At 38.2% G+C, this 20,145-nt stretch overlaps 1 protein-coding gene across 1 annotated transcript in view; it reads right to left on the reverse strand.

Moving 5' to 3' along the window:
* LOC135205697 (uncharacterized) overlaps positions 1–20,145 on the reverse strand; it is an 82,330-nt gene that overhangs the window by 28,045 nt on the left and 34,140 nt on the right. Inside the window, exon 2 of the mRNA XM_064236672.1 lies at positions 14,967–15,104. Within this exon, the coding sequence (XP_064092742.1) occupies positions 14,967–15,047 (81 nt within the window). The 5' untranslated portion in view covers positions 15,048–15,104. The remainder of the gene's footprint in view (positions 1–14,966; positions 15,105–20,145) is intronic.

A 20,145-nucleotide genomic window follows, 5' to 3' on the forward strand; every position in this document is an offset into this window, starting at 1 on the left:
AGGAGCTGGTCTTTTGTGCCCCTACACTTCCTTCTGCAGCCTTTCTGTTGGTGGGGGATGGTGTTTGTCTCCTCTAGGTAGTTGTATAGCCTTTCACTGATAATACCTGTTAGTAACTTCCACATTATTGGTAGTCTGGTGATAGGCCTGTAGTTACTGGCTATATTTCCCTTACTCTTGTCTTTTTGTACTAAGGATGTTCTTCCTGTGGTCATCCATTTGGGTGCATGGTGATTTGAGATACAATGCTGGAGTTGTTCTGCTATTCGTGGGTATAGGGCCTTGAAGTTTTTGAGCCAGTATCCATGGACTTCATCGGGACCTGGGGCTTTCCAGTTTGGCATTTTCTTTAGTTGGTGTCTGACTGTGTCTGTCGTGATCTCTGTGAATCTTTGTTTTATTCTCCCTGTTTTTTCTTCCTTGACTTCCTGGAGCCATGTTGCGTGTTTGTTGTGTGATACCGGATTGCTCCATATGTTTTCCCAGAGTCTCTTACTTGGTTCGGCTTCAGGAATTTCTGGGTGGTTGTCTTCCCCTCTTAGTTGGCTGTATAGTCTTTTCTGGTTGGTTCCGAATAGTTTGTTTTGTTGGTATCCCTTATTCCTGTTCATGTACCGTTGGATCTTATGTGCTTTGGCCTTAAGCCTCTGTTTTACATCTTCTATTGTGTTGTTTAGTCCCCTCTCTTATTATTATTATTATTATTATTATTATTATTATTATTATTATTAATATTTTAATAGAAGACTCTCTGTTAAGCCAATGCTGTTAAAGAGAATGGCAGAATTAAGGGAGTTGATTTTATATAGTTTTTTCTATTTTTCTTGCAATTCACTTCTCAGGCTCAGCGACGTTCCTGAGTAACTGGTCAATATTCATATTGAGAATTTCTAATATTATACTACAGATAGAATTCCTGACGTCCATCCCCAGGCACATTACGATGGTGCACGCACGACAGAATCTCCGCGACCATCAATGCGAGTTCCACGACTTCGCCCAAGACGCCCAACCAATGAGAATTCAACTCCAGGTCTGAGCTGCTATAATATCGCCACGCAGACTCTCGCTACAAATAAAAAACAGGTTAGTAAGATTCCTAAATGAAAATGGTAGAGGGACTCAACTGGCCACTGCAGTAATGTATGAAAATATAGCAATTTCACAAGCGGAAGGACAAGGGTGCAATGTAGTTTCAAGGGACATTGCAAAAGCCTTTGACAAAGTGTGGCACAATGGCCTGAAATATAAATTGATGATCACTCCCATGCCAAACCTCATAGTAAGGCTCCTGTGCAGCTTCCTGGATAACAGGAAAGCACAAATAAAGATGGGGAGAATTTCAGGTCCGGAGTTCCCAATTCTAAGTGGAGTCCCCCACGGGAGTGTGTTGGCACTAATACTTTTCAACTTCCATACTAGAGATGTCCTTGCCCCTGATGTAGGCTGTCACCAGATTATATTTGCGGATGACCACACACAAATCATAACCTACCCAAATAAAAGGAGTAAAAACATGCTAGCCCTAAAAACAGCAGGAGAAATAAATAAGGTCAATGAATATGAAAAAAAATGGAAAATAGGCACCAGCCAAGCAAAATTCCAACTGCTATCAGTGTCCATCCAAAAACCATCAGATGTAATTGTGGACGGCAGAAGAATTCCCTTCAAGAACTCTATCAAGGTCCTTGGAGTTACCTTCACCAGGACAGGATTAAAACACCATCTGCTGAACTGCATCAGAAGAGGCAGTCAAACCGCCAAGAAAATCAGGAGATTCAGCTCAGTATCCACCGACATGTACCTCTTGTTGTACAAAGCACTGGTGAGGCCACAGTTGGAGTACCCATCAGCGATCCTAGCAGCAACTTGTAAAACATCGATGACAAAACTACAATCCATCCAAAGCAAAGTCATCAGAAAAGCGTACAAAGAGTTACCACCATATTATAATACAATAAAAGAATTGCACGAAAGATCAACGATGGAGAGCTTCAACTGCAGGATTCATAGGCTAGCCAATAAGACGTTGGACAGGATGTCTGAGGTGGACGACAACCTGCTGGAAAGAAGCAGAATGCTAACTAGAGAAAGAAGAAGGGACCTCAAAATATGGCCAAGATTAGGCCCTAGGATAGAAGAAGTTACACCTGATCCAGTATATGTGAGCTAAGCAACAGATGTAGAATTGGAGGGGGAGTATGGATGTGTGTGTGTGTGTGGATGTAAGAGAGCTTACAAGTGGGTATGTGAGAGCGTACAAGTGGGGGTTTGTGTAAAAAAAAAAAAAAAAAAATAGTGTCCGTGTGAGTCAGATGTGTACATGAGGGATACAACTGTGATGAGTATGACTAGTGCCACTAAAATTCCATTGGATGTAGCTGGTAATAGTGAAAAAAAAAATCAACACCTGCAATAGAGAGGCAATCTAACCACTTTAACATCATTGACACCACCCACCTCGCCAAAAATCATGCACCGAATGCACCCTCACTTCAAAGCAAAGGGGTCTGCCCCCTTTTATTCACTACTAACACTACTTCTGCTTTACTCTATACCTGTCCCCATACATCCATACCCCATACCTTCAACCCCCCACCCCAATAAATCCATCCTTTCCTATCCCCATCAAGTCTAAGTCTAAAGGGCCCCATAGACGTTACGACCCGCGGATCAGGTTCCGTTCTGTCTCCGGCATCTTTGTTGCCAAAGACGTTCAGATTCACTTCAGTTTGCCGAAACCTGGAAGAGTGAGGACATGGCCACTCCGCTCAGTGATGACGCTATAGACTGCGCTCTTGCAGCTGAAACTGGAAACCCGCAGCGAAAAAGGAGAGCCTGAATTGAACTAGGGTTGAAGAAAGGAAATTAATTATCTCACAATTGTTTATGTAATTAACTGAAACTTTACCCTGGTGACTGGTTCGATTACCTGGAGGAGCAGACCGCCAGGGAATTGTTAGATACAATGAAAAAAAAAAACACACTCACACACATACACAAAACCAAAATCATTGTACAAAAGCTTGCTGGACACACTTCGCTTTCACGCTACAAGTCGTTCCTTGGCCCATAATAATCCCAGAGACATGTAAAGCAATTATTTAATTTATGCAACACGAGTTTACAAAGGAAAACAGTCACTATGTTGCATACACAGCATCTTTCCTATTCTAGTGGTATACAGCCTGATGTAGGTACAGTAGGCCTACAGTTCCGTTAAAGTAGAATAGGCCCTTAAACCTACGGTTCTGTACCCGAGTAAGAATACAAATTTCAGATCTTTTCTACATAAAATTCTTTATTTAACCAAGGAAAATTTAAATATTATTGAAAGTATTGTCATAAACTTATTTTTTGTGCGACAAATAACAATGTAATTTAAGGAACAGTACTACTAATACATACAGATATAGCATACAAACACAATACGTAAATACATAATATACTCACACACATATATACGTATATTATATATATATATATATATATTATATATATATATATATATATATATATATATATATATATACTTGGTGTGTGTGCATGTAGTACTATGTTGAATTGCATCGTTATTTTCCATACATAAAATAAAATAAGTCTACGACAATATATTCAATAATATTTCAGTGTTCCATGCATAAAACTAAACATTTTACTTGGCTGCAGAACCGTAGGTTTCAGTGCCCAGTCTGCATTAACGGATCATAGACCTACTGCATACTAAACTACCATATGCCATTAGACTATGCAAGATGCACACACCACACACATACATACATATATATATATATATATATATATATATATATATATATATATATATATATATATATAATATATATATATATATATTGTTACGAAGTGCCAAGTATCTGGTTACCATGCATCAAATATTACCTCACCCAAAAGCCAGACACCTGAACCCTCATAACACGTTTAAACGACTGAATACTCTAAAGGCAACAGTGATCCCTTAACACTTACCAGTATTGCAGAAAATCAGGACTAAGTTCATCAAAAAAACAGGTGTGAGGTAATCTTGTAAGTAATTAAATTAATCAAAGGGCCATCACTCCATCAACAACTTTAAAAACTCTAAGTATTTCCCTGATTTCAGAAGTCTAAGTACTTCCCTGGTTCTAAGTCACTTCAAATAAATTGAAGGAAAGCAAATCAATTACCACTCTATGTTTCTACCTAACATAAATATAATCATAATTAAATATACTTATACTGGTGTAAGATAAAGAAAACACTTATAAAAAATTTAAAAACAAAAATTTATTATTAAATTCAAAATTTATAAGTGAAATTCACAATATCAGGGAAAATTACTGTTACCTGAAAACAAAGCAAAGTTTAATTAATTCTTGAATCAAATTAAGTAAAATTAAATCAAAATTAATTTATCACAAAATTCAAGAAAATTAATTCAATCAAAATTCAAAAGTGATAGGCAATAATTGAAAATTTGAAATTAATTCACAAGTGCTAAACAACAATAAATCTTGAAAAGAATTCTAAGTAAATGAAAATCAATTCACAAGTGTTAAATTTAATTAAATGTGCAATGATTAAGCAATGAAAATAACTAAGTCAATTAAATTGTGAATGCAAATGAAAATATAAAATAAAAAGACACACTTCAATAAGAAAATGAAATAGTGCACAAACAATGGAACAATCACAAACACAAAAATACGCAATGTGTAAAAGTGTAAATCTTTTCACTCAAAACATTGTACCAACAGTTTTTACCAAACCTTCGTAAACACCTGTTATTAGTTATTAGTTAACCACAGTTCTTAACAATTATTAGTTAACTACACTCCCAATCCATTATTAGTTAAACACAATTCCTATCCGTTATTAGTTATTAGTTAACCAAACACTTTTCCCATTAACTTTTAGTTATTAGTTGCAACTAATAAAAATATAACACTTTACCTTTTTGGTATACCAACTTCTTAATTTGCTGCAGTCTTGATTCACACTCACAAAAACTAGGCGCCGTTACGAAATGTTTGTTCAGATTCCACAAAAGACACTATTTATCACTAAATAAACTCTAAGAAATATCAAATATGAAATTCTAAAACGTTACGAGTGACCAATTTACGTTACGTTAATATAATCTCAATGATGTTGAGAGAGAGAGAGAGAGAGAGAGAGAGAGAGAGAGAGAGAGAGCGAGAGAGGGAGATCTAACTGCCTCAAGGTTCTATGATCGAATAAAAATCTCTTCCTTTACGGAAGCGGGAGAGGGCAGATGTCTCAAAACGTTCTTGTCACGAATGCTTCCAGAAAGTTCTGAAATCTGATGCAATCTCACATACAAAATGTGCAATTCCCACGTGGGACTTGACAAAGACATACACGTACAAGACGAGTCTGTTAAAAAAAAGACGTACTCTACTCGATCGAGACGGAGGCTGGGCAACAATTAAAATTGACATGTTTTGATGACAACGCAAGACTCTAGTTCGCTCGCTATCAAACGTGTTGATAGATTAGGGAAGCAAACGGAGATCTCTCTCTTTTTACGTTATATATATATTCTTTTACAACATGCAATACGAAATCTGAACACACATTTAAAACATCCTATTCTAAGCTATCTAGGAATCTGAAAAAAAGTTGCACAATCTTACATGACATTTCAAAGAGGGGGAACATGCATTTTGAAAGTAGCAATATATAATATATATATATATATATATATATATATATATATATATATATATATATATATATATATATATGTGTGTGTGTGTGTGTGTGTGTGTATATATATATATATATATATATATATATATATATATATATATATATATATATATATATATATATATATATATGTACATATATATATATATATATATATATATATATATACTATATATATATATATATGTACATATATATATATATATATATATATATATATATATATATCATCCTTCAATAATTTTTAATTTTCCAACTAATTTATCATAAGCCCAATTTCTCTCTCCTCCTTGAACTCATTATCTGCGGACGTAGCTGCCATGTTGCCGCTTCAGCGTCTCGTTGAAACTGAAGTAAATCTTCAGATCACGCCATAGACGTGGAGGCTTCCGGCCACCTGAACTAAATCGGATGCCACGAACCTGGCAACGGCAGGTTGCGAGTTGATCGGAGAGGCCGACGGACTCCGCCCACTTTGGTCGGACGATAATCCCATAGACAGTGAGATTTACTTCCAATGCAGATAACCGGATCCGGCGATCGTAACGTCTATGGGCCCCTTAAGTCTTGCTACAGATGATCGATGATCGGATGGTTGCAGCCCAGCAGTTGGAGAGAACAGACGTGTGCAGCAAAGCTCCAGAAAGGCAGCCGAGCCAGCGCCCTGATAACTAAACCTTATCCTAAACCAAGTACCTAATAAAACATAGATCCTATATCCTTCCACCGGTGGAATTGTCTAGTTCTCCCTGGGGGCCAGGGAGGACCCCGTCCAGTCTCCTAAAGGTCGGAACGTAGGATCAAAAGGTATCCTTTCCCCTTTCTCTAACACTTTTCTTCTTCTGCTCTCCTCCTATCCTGTACGAAACAAATACAAAAAACAAGCACCACATAGACCATCGGTCTACACAACTGTGTATTTGTGAGGAAAATTCATGTGACTGGTTAATACCTTGCAGGCAGTAGTTTGTTCCCATGTTATAATCATTCATCATTCGCCTCAATAACATTATAATTAATAAATAAATTCAACATTTCAATATATCATGCATATCATCATCATCAAGTAACTTCATTGAACAGGGGGGATGCCCTCAGTAAAAATAAAGAATTGGAGGGAGGAGGAGATCCCTTTTGAGGGTTGGAAACGTTAGGTTTACAATCTGTCAGGGACACTAAACTTTGACATTTATAGAAATTGAATTAAGAGATAATCACTCCACCACAAGTAAACTCCTTAAGATCAGTAATCTTGAAGTATGTAGACAGACAGATTGAGGATTATTCAGATGAAGACAGAATATACAGTGTACAAAATAAGCAAACATGGACCAGGGTGAAAGAAATATTAATCATACCAACAACTCATCCATCAACAAAACAAACTTCAAAAATTCCTACAGTTAAAATTACGTTTGAAAAAAGAGAAATATCGCAGAGAGCCCTCAGAAATGGAGTAAGAATTTGTAATCAATATAATCCCCCCTCCCCCCCATAAAGTCCAGGAAGAAATAAATGTGCCAATGCCGCACTGCGGCGATTGCTTATCATACGAGCACTTACAAAAGCAGTGTCCCACCAATCAACAGACCATTTGCATTAAATGCAGCGAGGTAGGCCACACAGCCGTAAATGCAAGAACAACCCCAAATGCATTCATTGCAATGGGGGTCATCCAGCCATGGACAAGACATGTCCAGTAAGAAGGGAGTTCAGCAGGAGAAGAGGAGAGTTGATGAGACAAAACGAAAACGAAAAAGCAAAAACAAGAAATCCAAATATAGCTCATATAGCGAAGCCCTAAAAAACTCACTAACACCAAACAATGTACAAAATCAAAACACAGCAAATATCACCACCATGCAATATCAAAATTTAAATACACAACTTTTTCAGATTTACAACGACCATATCTTTGCAGCAATGCAGGATATGGCCCACCCAGGGACTTATCAAAAAGCAATCGATGAGTATAACACAATAAATAAATTACCAAAAGTTAAAATACCATATATGGCGTCAGGTAGCGACATCATTAAAAAAAAACTCACAGAAACACCGATACAAACACAACCATTAAATAATCTCGTGACACCGCAAACACAAGCACAAACAAACACAGAACTACCAAGCACATCGGCAGCAATGGAAGAAACGATTATAGTACCAAAGAGGGGAGCTGAGGGGTGGGAGAAAGACGGGGATGGAGGGAGAAAACGAAAAAAGCAAAGCACACACAAACCAAACAAACAAAAGCATTCAAATACCGTTGCTGAATAACCACTGGTTCCATGCAACAAAAGCATTCAGACATAGGCAGGCCAATGGCAGGAGTAGAGAAGGACGTAGAAAAAATTAGATATGGTATGGGCAGTATCGTATATCCTGTGGAATGGGATGTAGATGTAAAATCAAATGAAACTAAAATACAAATGATAGGCAGATATATACACGGCGAATGCACTGGAGGGTCGACGATGCTCGAAGAATTATAAACCACACTGCCCGCGCTAATAGCTGAAAAGAGAGTTCCTCTCTCTTCCATAACATTCATAGCGACAAAAACCTTGGGAACGTATGCCAGAGAGAGAAGGGGATTGGAAGACGGAGGTTGGAGGGTGGCAAAATAGACAGTAAAAAAAGAAAAAAAAGCAAGTAAGCAAAAATCATCTCTCTCTCTCTCTCTCGACACCATGAGAAAGAAGGGCGACAGAGAGTACCATGCACAACTGCATAGCAACAACCCCCATAGCAACCCATGGCTCGACTCAGTGACGGGTTGGGTTGTGGGGGCGGTCCCGGGGAAGCCCTCCTTGGTCTCCTCCCACCCGTGGGTCGGGGGTCCTGGGGCGGGAGGGAGCATTAGTTCAACGACCGACACTGTCACACGCTCTCGGAAGGAGAAATGTTCGCCTTTGTAATATTACTCGCGTGCATAGGGTCAGAGTCAATGTATGCAGGGTCTGCTCAACTCGGCAGTGTTGGCGGAGCTAATACTATGACGTCACAAGAGTAACACTTCCTGTGCTTCTCCATTGAAATACTTAAAGAACACTTAGCTTTTATACATTTAATCCATATCGCATGGTGTTTTTCATAAAATTTGTAAAGAGGTCACATGCTTGATGTTTTTAATACCCATTCAAAGTATATAGGGTCTGCTCAACTCGGCAGTGGGGGCGGATCTAATACTGTGACGTCACAAGAGTAACACTTCCTCTCCATTGAATTACTTAAAGAACCCTTAGTTTTTATACATTTAATCCATATCGCATGGTGTTTTTCATAAAATCTTGATAAAATCTGTGGAGAGGTCACACGCTTGATTTTTTTTTATACCAATTCTCTCATTTAGTCACCAAGCCTTGTTTTATTGCACATAAAATATACCAGTTTGAACACACATAGCTACTCCAGCTTTCTTCATAGTTTATTCTTTACTTATTTATTTACTTGCCTATATACTGGTTTGCTGTATTCTCTTCAAGTCCATTTTTTATAACATGACAACTCTCTCTCTCTCTCTCTCTCTCTCTCTCTCTCTCTCTCTCTCTCTCTCTCTCTTTCAGGTAGTAATATTATCAAGATTTTAAATAACTCTTAAGAAATGTATTTAGTTCTCTCATTGTGTTCATACCTCATTTTGAAAAGCAACTTTTTTTTATGCTAAAGGTTAGAATGATAGATTAATTATATTTTCCAAATCTTATTATGAATACTTATTGTTATGCAATAAATACAAAGAAAATGTGGATGCAGGCAGTGTAAAAAAATTGCAGTTTCATTTGCACGACTTGACCACAAAAAAGAAACAATATCAAAAGTATTAGAATTACATCATGTACGATATAAGGTATCAAAGGAATAAATGATGAAGAAAATGATACAGGGAACACATTTCCAGCAAATTTCTCATTAGCACTTCATATCCCATAAATATACTTCCGAACACATAAGTTTACATATAACACAATCTGTATACATATAGGTATTAATCATGCATGATTATAATATTTTCGGCTGGATGTATCTGATGACGTTTCACAAGTGGTGGGGCTAGATTTCAGATCTCCCTCGAACGCTTATTTTTTTATAATTTTTGCGTGCGTAGATCATTTTTTTCTGTGCGTGATTATGGGTTTAAAAATAATTGTAATTGTAATGTGTCATATACCAATTGAAAGGGCATTCCTTGTACTTTTACATGGTATATGGCAAAACGTAATAAGATGAAAAAATTATGTAAAAAAATGTGGTAAATATTTACCTAAAATTTAAAAATTTTGTTCCGTCTTTGACTTAGAATTCCTCGAAAATTTTCGAGAACATTATATAGTAAATTTTATCAGCTTTCTAATCCATTTTTCAGTTTCTTTCTATCATCAGATACGCTACGAAACGTGAATGTTGACGGATGAAGTAATTGCACATTTTTGTGTGCGTAGGCAATTTTTTCTGTGTGCTCTTGTGGGTTTGTTGTTGTATGGTGCTTTTACGTTGCATGGAACCAGTGGTTATTCAGCAACGGGACCAACGGCTTTACGTGACTTCCGAACCACGTCGAAAGTGAACTTCTATCACCAGAAATACACATCTCTCACTCCTCAATGGAATGGCCAAGAATCGAACCCGCGACCACCGAGGTGGGAAGCTAATACAATACCAATCACGCCGCTGAGGCACTAACTGTAATCGTAATTGTAATGTGCCATATATCATTTGAAATAGCATTCTTTGTACTTTAATATAATACACGGCAACATGCAATCAGAGGAAAATTTATATAAAAAAACCGACATCGCAAAAATAGTTATATGAAAATGTTATCGTAAATATAGTTTCATAAAGATTTGGTCCTTTTGTAACTGATGACGTTTCACAAGGGGCGGGGATAGGTTTAGTACCGCCTCGTGAGTAGACCCTATTTATACGTACTTTGACTCTGCATAGGGTGACCATTTATTTGACTTGTGAAAGGGGGACACAAGTATATAGTATGCCCATGTGCACTTACACTTTTGTTGAGTCGTTGTAAATTGAGAAGTTTAATACATAAATATATTCAATTACAGGTGATGATAAATGAGGTCTATCAATCAGTGTTTTTATTCAGACATTATCGCTGACATTTTAAGGTCTATCAATTAGTGTTTTATTCAGACATTATTGCTGACATTTTGAACAGAAAATTATTCTTTAAATTTTAAGGAAAATTACAGACATTATTTAAAAAGAGAAAAAAACTCGTACATCATTCTTTGGCGTATTTCTGGCTTGATTTGATCTTTACTATGTATATTCAATAGTAGGTGATGATAAATTAGAAGATCTATCAGTTAGTGTTTTTATTCTGACCTTCTTTCTGACCTTTTCAACAGAAAATTAGTCTTTAATATATAAGGAGAATTGTAGGGTACATAAAACAAAGAAAAAATTCTTACATCAACCTTTGGTGTATTTTTGTGTAGATTGATCTTCTTTAAGGGTGAAGAGTGAGTTCTAAGATATTCATTAAAGACGAAGTTGCATTTCACTATTAGTGCCGACTTCAGCGTAGTTACTTGCAACTGGCTTTTTTCTGATATCCAGAAGTTGTTCATTAAGGAGAACACTCTCTGCGGGCAGAAAATATCTACCCATTTTCTATCCACCTCCAGATCACTTACTTTTCATGTCAAAAATTTTTTGACACAAGTAACTTCGTCAAAAAGTTCATTATCATCTATTTCGGAATCAGGTCTTATACCTTGTAAATATTTCACTGTTTCCTGGACCTGAGACCAGCATATTGACTTACTTTGAAGAAGGGCCCAATCAAAATTTTGTACTTCATCAAATGGCCTAGTCCACTGATCTACTAAGTATTCTACTGATGTTGCATAAAAGGATTTTACTGCACTTTTGAAATGTTCAACATTATTCGCCCTCCCTCCCAAATCTCGGAGCATCTTGGTGATTGTCATTGGGATGAACAGTTCCCTTTTTCGCTCTGTCATTTTCATTTTCAAATCTTTTAAAATGCAATCAACTTCCATCACTGAAACATTTTGGGATTCGATTTTCAAAGCGTAATCAAGGAACTGTACTCTGACTGTGTACAAAATAAAGCCAAACTTCAGCAAATGGATCATCAAAAAACTCCTTAAGAATGGTTGCGCATTTATCCTGGGACAAAAAATAGGTCTTTCATGATTTGAATAGCTTCAGAATCCTCTCAATAGCTGGTCGTAAAGCAAGCCACCTTGTCTTCGTATATCCCATTAAGTTTTGGTAGTGCACATCAACATTTTCACAAATTTCTTTCAGTTGCTCCACTCTGACTGAGTAGATGTAGAAGAAGAAAAAATATATTCACGGTTATAACTTCCACGTCTATAGGTAGGCATTCAGTCGCAGTTAACACCAATTAATTTTCTACCTAGAACTTTATTGCATTCTGTAAAAGACATTATTTTTTCCTCCCCTCGACGATCCACGAAAGTTACAGTTCGTATTATCAGCACACAAAGCCAAAACCGTAGCCGACATTTATTGGAACTAAGTTTCTCGTATATAATCTGAAATAATAGCACTTGTTCCTCCACTAAGATTTTTGACTTCCAATACTTTGACCCTGACACCATCATGGCCAGGTGAAAAGTACCTAACCAATAAGGGACATAATTCAAAGTTTCCATGATTTGAGCAGTCACAATATAAAGCAACACAATTTGCGCGGGACAAATCATTATTCAAGTGCTGTAGGCATCGGGCAAGAAGACTTTATTCAAAATCGCCTCCGTTTTTGTTCTGGCACGAGCAAACGTACTTTCGAAACACTTCTTAATGAGTTTGGAAGTGCAATCCGTAGAGCGAAATGAACAAATTGTGTTGAAGTGAATGATATGCCCATGTTCCCTCAGCGGCTACCAAATTCTTTTCTTTTTCTCCAAATCTGTCCTTCTGTAGGAATGTGGTCATCGACTTGCTTTATGTGATGTTCAATATCATATTTTCCACCATTCGCTATCGAAAAAGATGATGTATACACTTTATGCATTTGACATCACTTTCACTTTTTCTTTTCTTTATGAAAGGATATTCTTGTTCTAAGTCTTTGTTGAAAGTAGCTTTCCTTTTGGTTGACATGATTACCGTAATATACGTACTACATCGTATGTCAATGGCTGGTTGCGTACTAGCTGGGGCAATACATTATCAACACAGACATGGACAATTCTAGGATCAGTTGTTCACTGTATCATACGTGCACAGAACGCACATTTGTTCCCTTCTTCCATTTGTTTAAAGAAAACGAAGCATCATGCGGTGTATGGGTCAGTGTGGGAAACCATACAGATTTGTTAAGAGAAAACAAAAATCAGCAATTTATTTAACTAAATACATATGCAATGGCAAGGGAGGAAAAATGTGGGAGATAAGGCTGAAAGGGGGACATTAAGACGTCTCCCGAAGACCACAATTTTTGGCGGGATAAAGAGTCAAAAAGAGGGACTGTGGGGGACGTGTGGTCACCCTACGCGCGCATGCTGTTTTTATGTAGTGAATGCAAATGAATGAATGGAGATTCTGAACGAGTGTGTGAATGAAAGTCGATGTCCCTAGACGCCTGCATATAACCCTAGTACATGTTATTATCACACTAACAAACAAACAAACAAATGTAGCCTAGTCTCCCACACTAACAGTAATTTTAAGTGTGTCATGATTAAGAAATGGATATGCATAACACAAGAGAAATACAACTTGTGATAATGTAAATGATTAGGATTAAGATAATTGCACAAGTAGAAGTAGAGTAGACTCTCACTGCACCAACTAACAAATAATTAACCTTGGCAATAATGCATCTTTTGATCATCGGGAAGAGAGCCCGTATACGCTAACAATTACTAACATAATGCACTTGAAAAACAATGTACAGCACGTGGTCTGAGTCCCCAGTCTCGCCCCCCCCCCCCCCCCCTGCAGGGAGGGAGGGAGGGAGGACGATCCAATTGGAACCTATATCATTAAAATAAACGTTCGCCAGGCAAAAGCAAACACAATAAAACAATATAAATACAAATAGATTAATAATGATGCTACAGTAGTCGAACCACAATACAAAGATACAAAATCACTATATTACAAAAAAGAAGACAAATGGGTCTGTCCCATTCTTTATCCCTTTTCCTCATACCTTCCTTTAGCCCTCCTATCACCTCTTCAAAAACCTAGACTTCCTTCCGGGGGACCCCCTCTGGGGTTTAATTCGGTTGCAACCGAACCCTTACTCTATCTTATCCCCACCTCCCAATGGTATCGTATGGTATCTCTTGCTACAGTCCTTCAACCGACTCGTCGAGAAGATGTCCTACGAGGAGGTCGGAACATCACCTGATACCAGCTATACCAGCATCAACACCAGCTGTAAACCAAAGACGAATTGAACTACGCCTACGGAATAATACCGGCACTGATGACGACCTTTGCTTGACTAGACCTGAGATCTTGTTTTAATAAAATAAAAGATCACCTTCAGCTTTTTTATAACATTTAGAAATTCCCAATATGAATATTGGCCAGTTACTCAGAAACATCGCTGAGCCTGAGATTTTGCAAGAAAAACAGAAAAAAACTATCGAAACCAACTCGCTTAATTCTGCCATTCTCTTTAATAGTATTATTATTATTATTATTATTATTATTATTATTATTATTATTATTATTATTATTATTATTATTATTATTATTATTTAGTAATCATGCATCCCTAGCCCTTGCAAAACAAAAGACTCTGATTTCTCATTTACACCGGGAACTCAAACTCTTCTTCCCTTTTAAACTAATTACCTAGTGCAGCTAGCCTTAATAAGCGCGGAACTGCGTGTATATAAAAGCACATACACACAGACACATACGTATATATATGCAATTGCCATAACGACCTTCTAACTTCTCGATTCCTTTCATACTTTTTTTAATATGCTCATTAAAAGCTCTAGAACTCAGTTGAAGAAGCAAACAGAAATCCTAATGCATATGTAGATCATGACTCAGATCCATAAACGATTGAGGTTATCCTTAACCATTCGACCATGAGGAGGTATATCAGTCTACTCTCTCATTCATACATAAATCCGATATTCGTCCTCAAATAGTAGCATAAAATCAATGCAATTCTTGGGAATAAATGAAAGACCCAAGCACAATTATTGGCTTGAAATTTTCCCTTTGTGGAATGATATCCTTACCTCTCCATAAGTAGCTTCCATATATACACGAGCTGATAAACATCCAGCAAATATGATGAAGAACAGGGATAACTTTGACATTTCGGTTAAATCCGAAGACGGTCACGAAACTCCTTTAATCACTGCAAGTCCAGACCTCTGAAAAAGATAAACTTTGTATCAAAATTTCTTCAAATACTCAAAGCGGGAAATTATATTAACTGCATATGATAGTGCTTTTGAAGTTTATGTAAAGAATTAAATTCGAAACCTGCCAAAGAACTACAAGTTCTTTTGGTTCTAGAAACTTATTTGATTGTGAAGCGATGAATCTTGTACTTCTAGATTTGACTGGCGTATTATATAAGCACGGAATCTTGTTGCTTTTGGGATGATCCTCGCATCCCATTTTCGTGTAGATGAAGATAGCATTTGTAAGTCTGTATGTCTGTATGTTTTTTTAAACACTTAGTAATACACCTTTCAGCAATACATGAATATGACATCGTTAGAAAAGTCACGAGATGAAAATGATATCGAGTCACTTCTTAACCAGATCTGTGCTTCCTGTCCTGTGTGAAAAAAAAAACAAATAGGTACAATAATAATATATAAAAAAAATAACAAGCAAGCAACATCGCCCGGAAACAGATGAGACACAAAATTACGGCCATTGACGTTTGGAATACCAGGCCAACGCTATCTCCACTCGGGCACGGAAGTCATAGCAAGAGATGCAACGGGTTATGCAGCTGCATATGCTTGGAATTACAGTGGGCTTATTTTTGCAACTTCTTTGGTTTTACTTTCGCTTCGTCTCACAGCCAGTAAGCAAGTGTAATTAATTCTTCTCTCTGTAAAGTAACTAAGATAAAGTATATTGATTTATAGAGTCAATCTCATCAGGAGACACGTCTGGGGATCTGAATCATTGACTTTGACTTCCCGAAAGCAAGATCCCGTGCTTATATAAAGCCAGCCAAATCTACAGTACAAGATTCAGCAGGCCAGCATTATATCCACTCAGATTGCAGGAGCCATAAAAGAAGACACATCAGACATGCTACTGATATACCACAGCATGCACTTGGAGTCTTAAAGCGCCTACAACACCCATATCTGTTGTTTTGCCCGCTCCCGCATCTAATGAAAGAGAGTAGATTTTGGGACGTTGGCTGTAGTGTTATCTTGATAGTGCATAGGTGTATCAATTCAAATGCACAAAGTAGAAGTTTATTATACCACATTTTCAAAACACATACATCACGTTAGTGCCTTGGAGGAGAAGATTAATACATTTACTCACTGCCGGTGAGGCTGGGAGGGGCTAAAACCATGGATATAAAGTCATTACATCAATTATGATTCCGTGTAATACCCTGGACATAGCGTGTAGCCCAAGCACATCATAGGTCAGCCATTTTATTTTCGGTAATAAAGTAAATAATAGTAGTCTCACACATTTAGTTTCGAGACCTTGAATAATGAATGCCCCTTAATATCGAATTTACCTTATCTTTGGTATTACTCCACCCAAAAGATATTATATATGGCAAATTCGTGCACCACGGCCTAAATTCAAACCTATGCCTGATGGGTTTTACACAAAGGTACAACGCTGAATTATCCAACAATATATATATATATATATATATATATATATATATATATATATATATATATATATATATATTGCTTTCTAGAATCCTCATTATGAAGATTAATTAATAATGAATTTATTAACATTATTTCAAAACATGATTATGGGGGTTTGTTGCCTATTATTTAAAGTCTTGTCCATAGTACTACTTTTGACGGCAATATCACCAGTTTGGTCTATCAAGAGCTGCTCATTTAAGCACAATACCATAGCTAGGCATTACAAATAAATAGTGTAGGTATTTAAATATAACATATTTCTTCTGCCTCTGCAGGTGGTGGCAATGGTGTTGTTGACTGCATTTAACTGTTTCAAGAGTGTGTAGAATAGAACTGTAGAGGTATGGCATCTTTTAACCTAGATCCTTGCCCAAGCACACCTATTAATCTATCAAAAACTTTTCCAAATGTTTGTGTCACAAAGAGAGTGTTACTGGAAAGTTGACATACTGTACCTTTGTGAGCTGGGGAACATTTCACAAAGCCTCGCAAGAAGGAAATTATGAAATATATAGACAGCTTCAGGACATATGGGCTAAGGGTGCCTGTTATCAGACATACACAAATCATGATCATATTGCTAGAGAGAAAAGACCCAGGGAGGATCTGGCATCAGAGTCAACTGAAGCTCAACCTCAGAAACGGGTCTGTACTAAAAAGAGGTAGGACAAAGAAGCTAAGACTTCTACCAATGATAAAGTGCAATATCTTCACTGCAGGGCAGAAGTTACTTCAAAAGGCAGAAATTCTAAAGGATGAACGAATTGTGCGTGGACTTCGTAGAAGAGATCCCATTGTATATATTGTTTACCATCATTATTGTTATAAAGATTATCTACAGAAGCAGCCTAAGAAAGACAACGCAAATGATCCATATAAATGTGTGTATCTACATGTAGTCGATGAAGGGCAGAAGGAAGTATTAAAGTCTCAAGTCGATAAAAATGTGCATATCTTGGATCGCTGAAGACAATGAAGATATCAAATTAGCAAAACCTGATCTGTACAAAGGGTCGATGTCAGTTGGACAGGACTTGGTATAGTATGTATTAAAAGGAAGAGTAAAAACACCCAAACATGTGCTGATAGCTATGACTGAAAAATCTGACTGGAAGTTCATAAGTGGTAACAATTCTCAAAAGATTTGGACATACTATATCGTACTCCGAGCTACTCGAATTAGAGAACACAATGGCTATGAAGCATTTGCAGATAAGCAACAGCAAAGCATTTCCATACGCAGCAATATCTCACAGAACATATTCACAATTTTCTGTTCAGACAACAATTATATTAATGAGCAGACAGTTGCACTTGCATCACTCCAGATGGCGGTGGTCTCTGCAAAACTCAGCGAGCAAAGCTTGGCCATCTCCCAGATTCAGACACTGTAGATGTACCAGGGAACATTCAAGGAAGTGTCTTCATCATGGATGGAAAGGCTTTTCTGCACACACTAAAACAAATTCCAGACACCCAGAGACTTTGTTATGAAAATATACCAGTGTCTAGAGTGGACCTAGTATTTGACCAGTATAGGTCTGTTTCCATCAAAAGCTTGGAGAGAAGTAGCCAGTCTTTAAGTGGTGCACTTCAGATGAAGATAATCAAACCGAGTCAGAAAAAATATCCAAAGCAGTGGCAAAACTTTCTTGCTGATGATCACAACAAGACAGAGTTAATACAGTTCATTAACAGTGAATGGGTGCAACCAGAATATTCCCAACTCCTGGGTACCAAGGAGCTCTGCATAACAGTGGACAACAGATGCCATGGATTAACACTTATAGAAGTACTCAGTGAACTATGCTCTAGTCAGGAGGAGGCAGATAGTAGACTCCTATTTCATGCCTATCATGCAGCGAAAAATGGCCATGATACCATCATACTAAGAAGTCCGGATACTGATGTAGAGTAGAGGAAAAGACCCCATATAGACTCCACTTTTCTAGCCAAGCCCCCCGCCCCCACCCCCCCCCCCAAGGTTGCGTGGCTACCCCCCTCCCCCCTCCTGATTGGCTCATGTACGTACGTGAGGCCTAAAAAGGGGCGGGGCAACCCCCAAAACCCCCAAAAGGGGCGTGGCCACCCCGACCCATATAGACTCCACTTGTCTGGGGGGTGTGGCCACCCTGACCCCATATAGACTCCACTTATTCTTTGGGGGGGCGGGCCACCACCCATGACCCCACCCCAAATTGAACTCCATTTGTATTATAAGCTCACGGTACGTACATGAGCTGTCATAATTGGAACTCCATATGTATGATAAGTTTTCATGTACGTACAATGAGCTCATAATTGACTCCATTGTCTTACCAAGCTCATGTTACGTACATGAGCTCATAATTTAGGGGGGCGTGGCCTCCCCTAACCCCAAATCGAACTCCCACTTTTCTTTTTACCCCTGTGACGGTCACATAACTATAAAGGGAATAAAAACCATCCTTTCAACCCTCCACTATTCTGGCGTGGCCACCCCTGACCCCAAATTGACTCCATTTGTCTTACAAGCTCATGATAACGTACATGAGCCTCAATTATTAAGGGGGGCGGGGGGGTGGCCTCCCCTAACAACCCCAAATCCGACTCCAACTTTTACTACCACCTGTGACGTCACATAACTATAAGGGAATAAAACCATCCTTTCAACCCCACTATTCTGGGGGGGGGGGCGGTGGACACCCCTGACCCCAACATAATTGACTCCATTTGTCTAACAAGCTCATGTACGTACATGAGCTCATATTAGGGGGGCGTGGCCTCCCCTAACCCCAAATCGACTCCACTCCTACCCCATGTGACGTCACGTAACTCTAAGGGAATAAAACCATTCTTTCAACCCCTGACATACCCCCTGTGACGTCACGTAACTCTCCGGGAATAAAAAACCGACATTTCAAGCCCTCACCCCAAATTGACTCCACCTTTCCTACCCCCTGTGACGTCACGTAAACTCTCCGGGAATAAAAAAACAACATTTCAACCCCTCACCCCAAATTGACTCCACTATTCTACCCTGTGACGTCACGTAACTCTCTGGGAATAAAACCATTCTTCAACCCCTGACCCCAAATTGACTCCACCTTTCCTACCCCTGTGACGTCACGTACTCTACGGGAATAAAAACCAACATTTCAACCCCTCACCCCAAATTGACTCCACTATTCTACCACTGTGACGTCACGTAACTCTCTGGAATCAAAACCATTCTTTCAACCCCCGACCCCAAATTGACTCCACCTTTCCTACCCCTGTGACGTCACGTAACTCTCCGGGAATAAAAACCAACATTTCAACCCCTCACCCCAAATTGACTCCACTATTCTACCCCTGTGACGACATTCACTATTCTACCCCGTGACGTACATAACTCTCTGGGAATAAAACCATTCTTTCAACCCCTGACCCCAAATTGACTCCACCTTTCCTACCCCCTGTGACGTCACATAACTCTCAGGGAATAAAAACCAACATTTCAACCCCCACCCCAAATTGACTCCACTTTTCTACCCCTGTGATGTCACGTAATCTACGGGGA

The sequence above is a fragment of the Macrobrachium nipponense genome, chromosome 11, assembly GCF_015104395.2.
Source record: "Macrobrachium nipponense isolate FS-2020 chromosome 11, ASM1510439v2, whole genome shotgun sequence".
Lineage (NCBI taxonomy): Eukaryota > Metazoa > Arthropoda > Malacostraca > Decapoda > Palaemonidae > Macrobrachium > Macrobrachium nipponense.